This window comes from Salvelinus sp. IW2-2015, unplaced genomic scaffold, assembly GCF_002910315.2.
Source record: "Salvelinus sp. IW2-2015 unplaced genomic scaffold, ASM291031v2 Un_scaffold1546, whole genome shotgun sequence".
Lineage (NCBI taxonomy): Eukaryota > Metazoa > Chordata > Actinopteri > Salmoniformes > Salmonidae > Salvelinus > Salvelinus sp. IW2-2015.
Window position 1 is genome coordinate 165,531 of NW_019942978.1, and position 16,487 is coordinate 182,017.

General features: G+C 46.6%; 1 protein-coding gene and 1 long non-coding RNA gene across 2 annotated transcripts in view; both read right to left on the reverse strand.

Annotated features, from left to right (window-relative positions):
- The window catches only part of LOC139024468 (uncharacterized), a 5,360-nt gene extending 5,120 nt beyond the window's left edge, over positions 1 to 240 (reverse strand). The window contains exons 1-2 of the long non-coding RNA XR_011475792.1: positions 181 to 240; positions 6 to 39 (exon numbers count right to left, since the gene is read on the reverse strand). This is a non-coding gene — a long non-coding RNA (uncharacterized lncRNA). The remainder of the gene's footprint in view (positions 1 to 5; positions 40 to 180) is intronic.
- Positions 1 to 16,487, reverse strand: part of smarcd1 (SWI/SNF related BAF chromatin remodeling complex subunit D1) — a 45,022-nt gene that overhangs the window by 12,764 nt on the left and 15,771 nt on the right. The window contains exons 2-9 of the mRNA XM_070439303.1: positions 13,783 to 13,958; positions 13,386 to 13,551; positions 8,654 to 8,776; positions 8,444 to 8,560; positions 8,185 to 8,286; positions 2,640 to 2,771; positions 2,569 to 2,598; positions 2,051 to 2,148 (exon numbers count right to left, since the gene is read on the reverse strand). Of these exons, the coding sequence (XP_070295404.1) occupies positions 2,051 to 2,148; positions 2,569 to 2,598; positions 2,640 to 2,771; positions 8,185 to 8,286; positions 8,444 to 8,560; positions 8,654 to 8,776; positions 13,386 to 13,551; positions 13,783 to 13,958 (944 nt within the window). The remainder of the gene's footprint in view (positions 1 to 2,050; positions 2,149 to 2,568; positions 2,599 to 2,639; positions 2,772 to 8,184; positions 8,287 to 8,443; positions 8,561 to 8,653; positions 8,777 to 13,385; positions 13,552 to 13,782; positions 13,959 to 16,487) is intronic.

A 16,487-nucleotide genomic window follows, 5' to 3' on the forward strand; every position in this document is an offset into this window, starting at 1 on the left:
CCTACCTGACGACATGGTTAATAATGGTGAGAGTCCTACCTGACGACATGGTTAATAATGTGAGAGTCTACTGACCTGACGAACATGGTTAATAATGGTGGAGGCTACCTGACGACTTGGTTTAATAATGGTGAGAGTCCTACCTGACGACATGGTTAATAATGGGTTAAGTAGGCCTACCTGACGACATGGTTAATAATGGTGAGAGGCCTACCTGACGACATGGTTAATAATGGTAAGGCCTACCTGATGACATGGTTATAATGGTCAGAGGCCTACCTGATGGACATGGTTAATAATGGGTGCAGAGCCTACCTGAGGACATGGTTAATAATGGGTCAGAGGCCTACCTGATGACATGGTTTAATAATGGTCAGAGCCTACTGACGACATGGTTATAATGGTAGAGGCCCTACACTGACGACATGGTTAATAATGGTGAGAGGCTACCTTGATGACATGGTTAATAATGGTCAGAGGCCTACCTGATGACATGGTAATAATGGGTCAGAGGCCTACCTGACGACATGGTTAATAATGGTGAGAGGCCTACCTGATGACATGGTTAATAATGATGGGTTCTGGAGGCATCAGGAGAGCATGGAGCGCTGGGGGATCTCAGATATCTCATACGCTGGTCTCAACTTAATACAAAAGATACAACTCTTCTATTAAACTACTGAACACAGATCGAGATTGTGTAGGTGAAGCTTTGATCAAACAGAATAAAGACAGAGCTCGGCATCGGCAGGCGTGATCTATTCCACATGCGACGTGCCGTCCATCGCCGCCATCTCAGTTCCGCGAGTATGGGGCTTTCTGTCGTAATTGACTTTCGTTAAGCGGTGCCGAGGAGATGAAGGTGTAGCAAAGAAAGATATACCTGACACGGTCATAATTCATCGATTGCAGACAGCAATAGAACAAGTTCCACTCGTCTGAGAACTTCCTAGGCATGCCAGCTTATTAGGACACCGGATTGAAATAGTAGACTCTCCGATCAGAAATCAATAGCTCAAGGACTGCAAATTCCAACTGGACGCAGAAGTCTGACCATCTGTGAACGAGCAGATACAGGGGCCTTTAAAGGATCCAACAGAAGAAACTGCAGGCTAAACCGGATACACGAGGGGATTAGAAGAAGACAGCTATCGACATTATTACAGAAGACAAGTTAACGAGAATATGTGGAGGACTGAACATAATAAAAGCTCGGAGAGATGACGATACTAAAGTGAAGTACTGGATCATGGATAGCAACTAAGGTGAATGATATGACGACATCTCACCCTGTCGCCCAACCACCCTATGCGATCAGCCCACCACTAAGATTCCAAGACAGGTATACGCCCAATCAGGACCTCGCGCGCTATGCGAGCTTGTCGCGTGCGGCAGCCGTGTATTTCTCTTGAGAACAAATATCCAAACGTCCAGACAGGACGGAGATCGGTGTACTATAGCAGGCATATGATTCGTAATAGTTCAAACCCGCAGCATAGGTAGTGTTTTGCTCGTCGCAGGTTGTTCGTGATTCTCGTCATCGTCCTTCGGTGTCGCCTTCTCTCTTGTAGTGACCTCCTGTGACGCCAGCGGAGCTACCATGTCCATTATATTTATTCGCAGAGAATAATACCGTCCACTGGACCATCTCGTACTAACGGGTCGACGTCTGCGTGATTGATGCGTAAAAAGAAGGTTCTGGAAGTTTAAATGTGAGCAAAGAGAAATTAGAAATAAAAGCAAAACTAGCATCATCTATCATTATACATGGAGATTTACGCGTCCCAGCGACGCAGCACCAAAACACGTAGAGTCGTGTGTACGGGTAGCGCAGTGGCTGAGGGCCTAGCGTTCATGTCGTTGTACGGTAAAAAGATAAGAGTATACTGCTAACGGTTAGAAGAAACACATTAAATGTGATCGATACACCTGGACGCCGGTGCTGCCGTGGCCAGCTTTTCTTCTTACGACTGCGCAACCATTGAAATTTAGAGAAAAAAGCTCATTGCGTGTCCTTGGTCTTCTTACGCTTCTTACTGCCGTCTCCTACCTGATGACATGGTTAATAATGATGGGTTCTGGAGGCATCAGGAGAGCATGGAGACGCTGGGGGATCTCAGAGAACTTCATACGCTGGGTCTCAAAGATCTAGAACAAAATGGATAAACAGAACCTTATTAATTTACTCAAGAACTGGACATGCAAGGATTCAGTATTGTGTTTTGTAGGTTACAGCTTTGGACAGTTAATAAAGATGGCTATTTGTTGGAGGTCTACAGTGTGTTTAGGCTAAGGACAATATTCCTGGCCCATTTACCTTTAACCATAAAGGTTATGAAAAGGCAAATTACATTGCATAACATCCACCAGGTTATATAACTATGACTCAACATTACAGATACAAACGTGGGGAAAAGATACTCTCCCTAAGAACGCTGTGTATCTTCCAGCTGTGAACATGGGAGACTTTTGTACTGGTCCCGCATGGGAATCGAACCCACAACCCTGCCGTTACAAGTGCCATGCTTTACCAACTAAGCCACACGGGACCACTTGCTGCTCACTGACCTGCTGCAGGTCGTTGTCACAGTTGATGTACTCGCTCACCTGCTGCAGGTACTTGTCACAGTTGATGCAACTCTTCTCTCGTGGGGGTCCTGCAGCTTGTGGGTCTTAACATACTGCCAGAGGGCCTGGATGATGACCGGCCTGGTCTGGGTGTGGATCCCCAACATACGGGCCAGGCGAGGGTCCAACTTGAACTGAGGGGGCTGGGAATGCGGGAAGGTATGGAGAGGTGAAATTAGCAGTGACATTACACCATCAAATTGAAAAGTCTCTGAAAAGAGACTCAAATGACAAGAATGTATTTGGGAGCTATAGAAAGGTCCTGCTGCCAAAACCACCTGGTTCATATTGAATTCATAAATAAAATAAAACATGAACAGAACATCAACATGACACCATTTAAAGTGGAACTGACAGCGTTTTTTTTTTATTTTTTTTATTTTTTATAAATCAACACTTAAATCGATCGAAATCTGTTCATATATATACCCCAAAGAAGATATGATACCTCTGTTTACATTCTGAAGCAACACAGACATGGTCATTTACACGTTTCAGAATTCATAGAATGTTTGGGAATTACGTTATAATCAGGCGTTTGAGAAGATTCTATAGCAATATAGAATGGGAAAGTGACCGTACATTTGGACAAAATAGACACTGCTGTAAATAAAAACTTATAAAAGCCTGTCTTGTCCGCGGACCAGACTCAGAGCGGTGCATCATAGCCAATCAGAGCTACAGTAGGCATATATGCAAATATAGCCATTTGCCATACGGTCCTGCATCATTCACTTTGAACTGGACTGTGTGTTTACAGGAAGTAGGGCCTGCCATCATTCACTATGAACTGGACTGTGTGTTTACAGCAGTAGGCCTGCCATCATTCACTTTGAACTGGACTGTGTGTTTACAGGCAGAAGAAACAGCGTGACTTTAGATCATTAAAAAAAGCATTTTGGCAAAAAACCACCTGAATGGATTTCTGCAAATATGTAATACCACGGGAGTCTGCTTAGATTTGGGAACTGTACAGTCCTATTGATCAAACAACCATGAAAAAGGTAGGCTCTGTCACTCAGTTGCACATCAACAACAAGATCAACAACTAATGTTAGCCAGAGCGAGATGACCTCAAATCTAACGAGGGAACAGTAAGACAACTCAAACTTCTCCAGCTAGTTTGCCATCATAGTTGCACTGATAAACGATGGGGAATATTAGCCTCCTCGTCCTTCTGCAGCTTGCCTGCCAAAGCATGCTTGTTTCCTAACCAACATTTTGACAACTGAATGGGAACTGCCCGCCCGCCATTTGATTGATGCCAAATACATTTGATTGACAACTAAGAGATATGTTAACTGTGGATAAAAGTCGTTCAAGTTCAGCATAGCTAGCAAAGGGATTCACATTTCTTGCTAGCTAACCAAATGGAAGGGAAAGGGGGATACCTAGTCAGTGGTACAACTGAATTCTTCAACTGAAATGTGTCTTCCGCATTTAACCCAACCCTCTGAATCAACTGACAACTGCATCTATATGCCGTACCACAGAACGTCTATAGCCGTGCCACGGAACGACGTCTATAGCCGTAGCCCACGCGAACGGCGTCTATACCGTAGCCACGAACGGCGTCTATAAGCCGTAGCCACGGAACGGCGTCTATAGCCGTAGCCACGGAACGGCGTCTATAGCCGTAGCCACGGAACGGCGTCTATAGCCGTAGCCACGGAAACGGCGTTCTATAGCCGAGCCACGGAACGGCGTCTATAGCCGTAGCCACGGAACGGCGTCTATAGCCGTACCACGGAACGGCGTCTATACGCGTAGCTCACGAACGCTCTATAGGCCGGAGCATACGCAACAGATCGCTATGCCGTATAGCCACGGAACGCGCGCTCTATAAGGCCACAGACGGCGTCTATCCTATAGCCCACAGAACGGCATCTATAAGGCTCGTCGAGCCACAGAAACGGCATCTATAAGCCGCTCAGCCACGAAACGGCACATCTATAGCCGCTTCAGCCACAGAACGGCATCTATAGCCACCAGAACTGCTATCCTATAGCCGTAGCCACAGAACGGCATCTATAGCCGTAGCCACAGAACGGGCATCATACCGTTAGCCACAGAAACTGGCATCTACTAGCCGTAGCCACGAAACTGGCCATCTATAGCCGCACAGAAACGGTCATCTATAGCCGTAAGCCACAGAACGGCAGTCTATAGCCACGAATGCATCTAAGCCGTAGCCACAGAACGGCATCTATAGCCGTAGCCACGGAACGGCGTCTATAGCCGTAGCCACGGAACTGCATCTATAGCCACGGAACGGCGTCTATAGCCACAGATCGGCGTCTATAGCCACAGAACGGCATCTATAGCCGTAGCCACAGAACTGCATCTATAGCCGTAGCCACGGAACGGCATCTATAGCCGTAGCCACAGAACGGCATCTATAGCCACAGAACTGCATCTATAGCCGTAGCCACAGAACGGCATCTATAGCCGTAGCCACAGAACGGCATCTATAGCCGTAGCCACAGAACGGCATCTATAGCCACAGAACTGCATCTATAGCCGTAGCCACAGAAAAACAATATGGTGGGGAGAACTCTGCCACTTACCCACTCGTCCAATGACATGACATCCTCCCAGCAGCTATCTAGCTAACGATAGGCTCAGTGTTCTTAGCTACATTAATAGATATGCTAGTCTATTAGCCACGTTATGACTGACTTGTGATCATTGCCCTTCCTAGTTTGATTGTATTGACATTCCCAGCCTTGGTTACATTTGTTTCTGTCCACAATATTGCGTCATTGAAGCTGAATCAGTGCATCCTGAATGGAGGCAGCAGACGATGTACCAGGCCAGCTGGGATTTACAACCTGGTAGCAATATGTTTTGTACTACCAAGAAATGAATCGGTGAGTTATATGAATCATGCATTGAACTGCATCCATCTATTCTGGCAACAATGTCTTACTCTACATCATGGGATTTGGAATAAAATATAATCTATTTTTAAAACCTCTTATAAAGTAGTTCTGTAGCATCAAGTGGGAATTTTATATTTTTGACAGATTTTACGTTTGTCTMTTTCATATCGGCAAAGTAGTTAAAATTCTGTCAGTTTCACTTTAAAAAGGAAAGATTCCCTCATTTTTAATGTTATCGTTTTATATATATATATATGATGCAAAACTCGTCATACCGGCTGTATTTCTGCCTGCTTGAACGGCAGATGCTGAAATACACATGAAATTACCCCGGGAATAAATAACATCCCTCAAAGATGCACAAAAACAATAACATTCAAAATGTCTGAATCTTTCCTTTAAGAGCTGAATCATTTTGTTTTTGCCGGAGTGTCTCTTTAAAACCTTCAGTGACACCTAGAGGATGTATATGAGAGGTCCCAGGTTGCAATTATTATGCTTTTACCTGGTAGTCTAGTATGAGCAGACATATCTAATATATTGTTTTTACCTTGGTAGGTCTAGTTATGAGCAGGACAGTACTAATAGGATGTGTTATTACCTGGTAGTCTAGTATGAGCAACAGTACTAAAGAATGTGTTATTACCTGGTAGTCTAGTATGAGCAGACAGTACTAATAGGATATTTAACCTGGTAGTCTAGTATGAGCAGACAGTACTAATAGGATGTGTTTTACCTGGTAGTCTAGTATGAGCAGGACAGTACTAATAGGATGTGTTTTTACCTGGTTAGTCTAGTATGAGCAGGACAGTACTAATAGGATGTGTTTTACCTGGTAGTCTAGTTATGAGCAGGGCCAGTACTAATAGATGTGTATTACCTGGTAGTCTAGTATGAGCTAGACATACTATATGTGTTTTACCTGGTAGTCTAGTATGAGCAGGACAGTACTAATAGGATGTGTTATTACCTGGTAGTCTAGTATGAGCAGGAAACTAATAGATGTGTTATTACCTGTAGTCTATATGAGCAGTAACATACATAGGATGTGTTTTACCTTAGTCAGTAATGGAGTAACAGTACTAATAGGATGTGTTTTTACCTGTAGTCAGTTTTGAGCAGGACAGTACAATAGGATGTGTTTTTACCTGGTAGTCTAGTATGAGCAGGACAGTACTAATAGGATTGTTTTACCTGGTAGTCTAGTATGAGCAGGACAGTACTAATAGGATGTGTTTTACCTGTGTTCTATATGAGCAGACAGTACTAATAGGATGTGTTATACCTGGTAGTCTAGTATGCAGCAGGACAGATACATAGGATGTGTTTTACCTGTAGTCTAGTATGAGCAGACAGTACTAATAGGATGTGTATTACCTGGGTCTATATGACAGTACAGTACTAAAGGATGGTTTTTACCTGGAGGTCTAGTATGAGCAGTACAGTACTAATAGGATGTGTTTTTACCTGGTAGTCTAGTATGAGCAGGACATACTAATAGGATGTGTTTTTACCTGTAGTTCTATGGACAGTACATACTAAATAGGATGTGTTTTTACCTGGTAGTCTTAGATGAGCAGTACAGTACTAATATTAGTGTTATTACCTGGTAGTCTATATGAGCAGACAGTACTAATAGGATTGTTATACCTGTAGTCTAGTATGAGCAGGACAGTACTAATAGATTGTTATTACCTGTAGTCTAGTTTGAGGCAACAGTAGTACGTTACATGGAATCAATCGATTATTGTCTACAGTCAGATTAATATAATAGTTTGATTAAAACGTTTACGTGCTTTGCAAAAAACATTTCCCTAATAATCCTGTTTTGCATGGACAAATCTGATTTCCATGCAACCTGATGACACACGAAAATGCAGAAAATAGCCAATCAAAATAGATGTTCTACCCCAGCGACCATGTATTTTTTGAAGAATATTTGATTCGGATTCAGACAAATTCTATGCGAAAACAACTTCTAAGATGCATACTTTTATCTGTTCCGAACTCACTTCACCCGGCTACGAGGGAGCTCTCCGGCTAACGAGGAGCTCCCTTGCTAACGAGGAGCTCTCCCTGGGGGTAAACAGAGGTCTCCCGTGGCTAACAGAGGCTCTCCCGTGGGCAACGAGAGGCTCTCCCGGGTTGGGGCTAACGAGGGAGGCTCTCCGGTTGGGGGCTAACGAGAGCTCTCCCGGTTGGGGGCTAACGAGAGCTCTCCTTGGGCTAACGGAGGAGCCTCCTGGAGCCTAAAACCGAGGAGCCTTCCCGTTTGGCTAACGAGGGAGGCTCCCGGTTGGGGGCTAACGAGGGAGGCTCCCGGTTGGGGGCTAACGAGGGAGGCGCCCGGTTGGGGGCTAACGAGGGAGGCTCCCGGTTGGGGGCTAACGAGGGAGGCTCCCGGTTGGGGGCTAACGAGGGAGGCTCTCGGTTGGTACTAGCAGATCAAATACACAGCTGGAACTTCGATTAAGGTATTTACATGTCCTAATAATTTGAAAGAATGCTCAGAAAACCAGGTGTTTAACTTCAATTTTGACCTTACGCTGATTAAGATAAGCCGAGTAAGGTGTGTATAAGGCTATTGCATAATCTGCTTACTGCCATAATCAGTTTAATATTGAATTACTACTGTGTATGTAAACGTACTCAGTGTAATAATATGTGTTTTTACCTGGTAGTCCAGCATCAGCAGGACAGTGCAGCGTACCCCTACATCACCTGGTCTCTTCACCTGGAACCCGTCTGTCTCCTGAGTGGTCGCAGTCCTGTGCCACTATGCAATAGAAATAACTTTAGAACAGAATCTCATTACTAAGACTACAATAGAGAAAGTGGTTAAGAAGAGTTAGAGGTGGCAATTCGCTTACATTGTTCATGYAAATAAATCTAATCAGATTTTTGCAACCGAACATTAAACCGCATCTTTTTACCTCGACCAAGTGATTGTCAGGCCCATATAGATCCTTGTCCAACTCGATGACCAGAGACTTGAAGAAGGAAGAGAACTTTCTCTTCTGCTTGGTGGCTTCATACTTGGACACAGCAGTCTGAGAAAGAAAACAATTATCAGACATTTCACCAAGTTACATAAAAACACACAGACACTAACCTTCAACACACAACTAATAAATTAGTCTTACATCTTCAAGCAGGCGTCCTTCGACACGCAGTTCCCATGATGCAACAGTGCCATCCCCGTCTTCTGCGTCGGGCTTGGCAGGGTTGAACGTGTTGGATATGAAGATACGAAGCTTTCGCTTTTGCTGAAACGCAAAAAGTCCAGTCATGTTGAATTTCACTATCAAAATGCGGAGGAAAACATGGGAAGTGATGAGCAGGGAAAACTCAACCTGGACCAAGCCCTAATCCTAGAGACACGAAAGAGAAAAAGGCGATGTAAAAAAGGCCGACGTGCGGGCACCCTGACAAAACTACGTCGACGGGTACATAAAATTGCCTCTACCCTCRGTTCTATTGGTGAACGTACAATCACCTGAGATGTTATATGACATACATGATTTTTTGTTAACAAGCAAATAGTAGCCTACAGCAAAATGTGTTTAAATTATTTCTAACTTGTTAACACTTTCTGCTAGTTTTTGCTACCATGTGGGTTTTTAGCCTACTAACTGAGGAGTGTTAATTCACCTGTTTCCATACATGTTTAATTTTAAAACATGTATCTTACAAAGGAGTTGTTTCATCTAACTGCTTAACTATTTATCTGTACATGGAATTGTATTTGGGTTTTTAAAATTCCCCCCCCCTAATCTTTACAGGAAAATGCCACGGGCACTATCTGATGTGTGGAGATGTTTCACTGCAGCTAATATAGAAGGAAAACTGTGTACGTTTACAAATACTGTYCCAAATCATATGTGAAGAATGCAACAAAGATGCAGAATCATCTGGCCAAATGCATAAAGTTCCCTCAGCGCTCACAACCTCTGACAAAAGTCCCTCTACTTCTATTCAAGGTGAAAATGATGAATCAGACACCTTATCGATAGCAACAGCTCATGGTCCTCCTGGAATCAGACGTTTTTTTTTACACAATGGAGGAACGTAGTCAGAGAAATGCTGATGAATGTCTTGCTCGAGCTGTGTATGCAACTGGTTCACCTCTGATGCTCACAGGCAATGTGTATTGGAAGAGATTTCTGAATGTTCTTCTCCCAGCATACACCCCTCCAACCAGACATGCTTTATCTACTCATTTGCTGGATGCAGAGTTCAACAMAGTTCAAGTGAAAAAGAAATAAATAATTAACTACATCATCTCCGCCCCTCAAACAGTATTCTACAAGAGCACAGACACAAGGGACAACAGACACACCGGTRTCTACATTGCAGATGAGCTGAAGACAGTCATCAATGACCTTGGACCACAGAAGGTATTTGCACTGGTGACAGACAATGCTGCGAACATGAAGGCTGCTTGGTCTAAAGTGGAGGAGTCCTACCCACAAATCACACCCATTGGCTGTGCTGCTCATGCATTGAATCTGCTCCTCAAGGACATCATGGCTCTGAAAACATTGGATACACTCTTCAAGAGAGCCAAGGAAATGGTTAGGTATGTGAAGGGTCATCAAGTTATAGTAATCTACCTCACCAAGCAAAGTGAGAAGAATAAGAGCACCACATGGAAGCTGCCAGTTTCCTGGAGGGGAAGGAGTCTCTCCAAGAAATGGCCATATCACAGTCTGCCGATATGGACAGCCCCATCAAGAGGATCCTCCTGGATGATGTATTTTGGGAGAGAGTGGTAAGCAGCCTGAAACCTATAGCAGTAGCCATTGCACGGATTGAGGTAGACAATGCCATCCTGTCTGATGTTCAGACTCTGTTTGCAGATGTAAGAGAAGAAATCCYTACTGCCCTGCCCACTTCACTGTTGCTCCAAGCAGAGGAAACTGCAGTTCTGAAATACATKAAAAAGCGTGAAGACTTCTGCCTGAAGGCGATACACGCCGCAGTGCACATGTTGGACCCCAAGTACGCTGGCAAGAGCATCCTGTCTGGGTCAGAGATCAACAAGGCCTATGGTGTCATCACTACTGTGTCTCGCCACCTTGGCCTGGATGAGGGCAAGGTTCTTGGCAGTCTGGCGAAGTACACTTCCAAGCAAGGGCTTTGGGATGGAGATGCAATATGGCAGTCTTGCCAACATATCTCATCAGCCACCTGGTGGAAGGGACTTTGTGAATCTGAGGCTCTTTCCCCTGTTGCCTCCATCATCCTCCAAATCCCACCAACATCAGCAACCTCAGAACGCAACTGGTCCTTGTTCGGGAACACACACACCAAAGCACGCAACAGGCTGACCAATACAAGGGTTGAAAAAATGGTGGCCATCTGGGCAAATGGGTCTTTTTGAGCCTGACAACGAGCCATCCTCAACAAGGTTGGAAAGTGACAGTGAAGATGAGGCCTGATGTTCAAGAGGTGGACATTGAGGTCCAGGGAGAAGACATGGAAGCCTGAGAGGAAGACAACCAAAGCTTTAGTTTCTAGACTATCATTTTACAGATGCATGTTGAATACTTTTTTGGGGAGATGCGATGGATCATTGGGGATCATTCAATATTCCCTTTCTTTTGTTGTTCAGTGAAATCACCCCATGTGAAGAGTCAACTCATTTAAAGTTAAATTCTTAACTCTATTTCTATTGGAAGGATTTAAATATTTGCAATTATGTCTACTTATGATAACGTAAAAGGTTTATGTTTCTGTTTCCATATGATATGGTAAATATATCCAATGCAAAAAACATCTACATTAAAATGGTATTAATATTAATTTGCATATATTCCCATTAGTTTATATATGAGAATTATCACAGATTACAAAGGGAAACACAGCCGTGAGCTGCCCAGTGACACAAGCCTACCAGATGAGCTAAATGCCTTCTATGCATTGCTTCAAGGCAAGCAACACCAAAACATGCATGAGAGCAGCAGCTGTTCCAGACGGATGTGTGATCACGCTCTCCGTAAGACGTTTAAACAGGTTAACATTCACAAGGCCGCAGGTCAGATGGATTACCAGGATGCGTACTCAGAGCATGCGCTAACCAGCTGACAAGTGTCTACACTGACATTTTCATCTCCTTGATCCAGTCTGTAATACCTACATGTTTCAAGTAGTCCACCATAGTCCCTGTGCACAAGAACGGCAAGGTAACCTGTGTAAATGACTATCGCACCGTAGCACTCACATATGTAGCCATGAAATGCTTTGAAAACTGGTCATGGCTCACATCAACACCATCACCCTGCACCCTCTCTAATTCCCCTACCACCCAGCAGATCCACAGATGATGCAATCTCTATTGCACTCCACACTGCCCTTTCCTACCTGTACAAGAGGAACACTTATGCTGTTCAGTATCTACAGCTCAGCCTTCAACACCATAGTGCCCATGAAGCTCATCACTAAGCTAAGGACCCTGGGACTAAACACCTCCCTCTGCAACTGGATCCTGGACTTCCTGACGGGCCACCCCCAGGTGGTAAGGGTAGGCAACAACACATCCGCCACGCTGACCCTCAACATGAGGGGCCCCTCAGGGGTGCTTGCTCACTCCTGTACTCCCTGCTCATCCACAACTGTGTGGCCGCGCACGACTCATTAAGTTTGCCAACGACACAACTGTGGTAGGCCTGATCACAGACGACYATGAGACAGCCTATAGGGAGGCGGTCAGAGACCTGGCAGTGTGGTGCCAGGACAACCTGTCCCTCAACGTCAGCAAGACAAAGTAACTGATCGTGGACTTCAGGAAACGGAGGGCCAAGCGCGCCCCCATTCACATCGACAGGGCTGTAGTGGAGCAGGTCGAGAGCGTCATGTTCATCGGTGTCCACATCACTAAGGATCTATCATGGTCCACCCACGCAACAACATAGTCGTGAAGGGGGCACGACAACGCCTCTTCCCACTCAGGAGGCTGAAAACATTTGGCATGGGCTCTCAGATCCTCAAAAAGTTGCACCATTGAGAGCATCTTGACTGACTGTATCGCCGCTTGCTTTGGCAACTTCTTAGCATCCGACCACAAGGCACTACAGATGGAAGCGCTTACACCCCCAGGTCCTCACTGGGGCCAAGCTCCCTGCCACCCAGGACCTCTATACCAGGCGGTGTCAGAGGAAGGCCCTAATAATGGTCAAAGACTACAGCCACCCAAGTCATAGACTGTTCTCGCTGCTGTTCTCAAGCGGTACCGATGCAGCAAATCTGGAACCAACAGGACCCTGAACAACACCTARCCTGAAGCCATAAGACTGCTAAATAGTTAGTTAAATAGTTAACCAAATAGCTACCCGGACTATCTGCATTGACCCTTTTTTGCACACATTTTTGGGACTCATGACATACGCTGCAGCTACTGTTTATTTGTCACTTTATTCCTAGTTACATGTATATATCTACCTCAATTACCTCATAACCCTGCACAGTAACTCAGTACCCTGTGTATATAGCCAAGATATCGGTGTATTTATCATTATCATTTTACTTTATTATTTCTCTATTTTCTTTCTGTCTGCATTGTTGGAAGGGCCATGAGTAAGCAATTCACTGCTAGTCTACACCTGTTTATGAAGCAGGTGATGAATAACATTTTATCTACAACTCAGGCCCTGGGCCGGGCTACAACTCAGGCGCTGAGCTTTTCCTGGTCAGGTCAACTTGTTAAAATCAGGAAAAAGTCCTGGGCTGAGTTGTAGCCTATAAAATCCCTGTTCATATTATGCTATTCCTTAGGATCTAAAAGGAAACAATGATCCTAGATCAGCACGGTTACTTTGAAGTGGTTTATGAATACAGGCCTTGGCTCCTAGTGAGGAAATAACCCCATCTGTTTACCTTGATGGGTCTCTTGAGTGCCTCCTGGATGTCCAGGCGTTTCCTCATGATGGTCTGGTCCAGCTTCCTCTCAAACGCCAGCAGGTCCATGTAGGCCTGAGACTCTGGCACCAGCTCCCGGATCCTCTGAGGTAAAATCTTATCCGCCATCTTCTTCTTCTTGGTACTGCAACAGAAGATAACAATATTGTGAGTTGATAAGGAATGTAAAGGCCTATACGCACTATGTATACACATTCATTTTCCCCTACAAAGACATGGTCAACTCTTAATYAGGACGATTAATCACAGTAATCTAATAATAATTTGTAACGTCCCTCCTTATACCCTGGTAACAATGTGAAAGCCTACTGTTTAAGTAAATCCTGTCAAGCCTAAAATAATATTTAGATTTTACTGTTGGTTGCGCTGCTGTTGGACCTGCTGGATCTGCTGGGGTGCAGGCCTTTTACGGGAGGGGTCCATGACACTGGGCATCCCTGGTCGGGACACAGGGCTGGAGCCGTAGCCTGGAGGCCCCATGGGCGGGCCCTGAGGGGTCATACGGCTGGATGGGGGCATCCCACCTGGTCTCTGGAGGGAGAAGAGAGGATGAGTCTGGAAGAGAGGCGTAAGAGACGGGGAGGGGTTAGAGTCTGGAAGAGAGGCGTAAAGAGACGGGGAGGGGTTAGAGTCTGGAAGAGAGGCGTAAAGAGACGGGGGAGGGGTTAGAGTCTGGAAGAGAGGCGTAAAGAGACAGGGGAGGGGTTAGAGTCTGGAAGAGAGGCGTAAAGAGACGGGGGAGGGGTTAGAGTCTGGAAGAGAGGCGTAAAGAGACGGGGAGGGGTTAGAGTCTGGAAGAGAGGCGTAAAGAGACGGGGAGGGGTTAGAGTCTGGAAGAGAGGCGTAAAGAGAACAGGGAGGGGTTAGAGTCTGGAAGAGAGGCGTAAAGAGACAGGGAGGGGTTAGAGTCTGGAAGAAGAGGCGTAAAGAGAGCAGGGAGGGGTTAGAGTCTGGAAGAGAGGCGTAAAGAGACGGGGGAGGGGTTAGAGTCTGGAAGAGAGGCGTAAAGAGACGAGGGAGGGGTTAGAGTCTGGAAGAGAGGCAAAAGGACGGGGAGGGTTTAGAGTCTGGAAGAGAGGCGTAAAGAGACAGGGGAGGGGTTAGAGTCTGGAAGAGAGGCGTAAAGAGACGGGAAGGGGTTAGAGTCTGGAAGAGAGGCGTAAAGAGACGGGGGAGGGTTAGAGTCTGGAAGAGAGGCGTAAAAGGGACGGGGGAGGGGTTAGAGTCTGGAAAGAGAGGCGTAAAGGGACGGGGGAGGGTTTAGAGTCTGGAAGAGAGGCGTAAAGGGACGGGGGAGGGGTTAAAGTCTGGAAGAGAGGCGTAAAGAGACGGGGAGGGGTTAGAGTCTGGAGAGAGAGGCGTAAAGGGACGGGGAGGGGTTAGAGTCTGGAAGAGAGGCGTAAAGGGACGGGGGAGGGGTTAGAGTCTGGAAGAGAGGCGTAAAGGGAACGGGGGAGGGTTAGAGTCTGGAAGAGAGGCGAAAAAGAGACGGGGAGGGGTTAGAGTCTGGAAGAGAGGCGAAAAGAGACGGGGAGGGGTTAGAGTCTGGAAGAGAGGCGTAAAGAGACCAGGAGGGGTTAGAGTCTGGAAGAGAGGCGTAAAGAGACGGGGAGGGGTTAGAGTCTGGAAGAGAGGCGTAAAGAGACAGGGGAGGGGTTAGAGTCTGGAGAGAGGCGAAAAGAGACGGGGAGGGGTTAGAGTCTGGAAGAGAGGCGAAAAAGAGACGGGGAGGGGTTAGGTCTGGAAGAGAGGCGTAAAAGAGAGCAGGGGAGGGGTTAGAGTCTGGAAGAGAGGCGAAAAAGAGACGGGGAGGGGTTAGAGTCTGGAAGAGAAGGCGTAAGAGACGGGGAGGGTTAGAGTCTGGAAGAGGGCGTAAAGAGACGGGGGGGGGTTAGAGTCTGGAAGAGAGGCGTAAAGAGACGGGGAGGGGTTTAGAGTCTGGAAGAGAGGCCGTAAAAGAGACGGGGAGGGTTAGAGTCTGGAAGAGAGGCGTAAAGAGACGGGGAGGGGTTAGAGTCTGGAAGAGAGGCGTAAAGAGACGGGGGAGGGTTAGAGTCTGGAAGAGGGCGTAAAGAGACGGGGAGGGGTTTAGAGTCTGGAAGAGAGGCGTAAGAGACGGGGAGGGGTTAGAGTCTGAAGAGAGGCGAAAGAGACGGGGGAGGGGTAGAGTCTGAAGAGAGGCGTAAAGAGGACAGGGAGGGGTTTAGAGTCTGGAAGAGAGGCGTAAAGGAGACGGGGGAGGGTTTAGAGTCTGGAAGAGAGGCGTAAAGAGACGGGGAGGGGTTAGAGTCTGGAAGAGAGGCCGTAAAGAGACGGGGATGGCTGGAAGAGAGGCGTAAAGAGACAGGGAGGGTTAGAGTCTGGAAGAGAGGCGTAAAGAGACAGGGGAGGGTTGAGTCTGGAAGAGAGGCGTAAAGAGACGGGGAGGGGTTAGAGTCTGGAAGAGAGGCGTAAAGAGACGAGGGAGGGGTTAGAGTCTGGAAGAGAGGCGAAAGAGACGGGGGAGGTTTAGAGTCTGGAAAGAGAGGCGAACAGAGACAGGGGAGGGTTAGAGTCTGGAAGAGAGGCGTAAAGAGAACGGGAAGGGGTTAGAGTCTGGAAGAGAGGCGTAAAGAGACGGGGGAGGGTTAGAGTCTGGAAGAGAGGCGTAAAGAGACGGGGGAGGGGTTAGAGTCCGGAAGAGAGGCGTAAAGGGACGGGGGAGGGGTTAGAGTCCGGAAGAGAGGCGTAAAGGGACGGGGGAGGGGTTAGAGTCTGGAAGAGAGGCGTAAAGAGACGGGGGAGGGGTTAGAGTCTGGAAGAGAGGCGTAAAGAGACGGGGGGAGGGTTAGAGTCTGGAAGAGAGGCGTAAAGGGACGGGGAGGGGTTAGAGTCCGGAAGAGAGGCGTAAAGGGACGGGGAGGGTTAGAGTCTGGAAGAGAGGCGTAAAGAGACGGGGGAGGGGTTAGAGTCGAAGAGAGGCGTAAAGAGACGGGGAGGGTAGAGTCTGGAAGAGAGGCCTAAAGAGACAGGGGAGGGGTTAGAGTCTGGAAGAGAGGCGAAAAGAGACAGGGGAGGGGT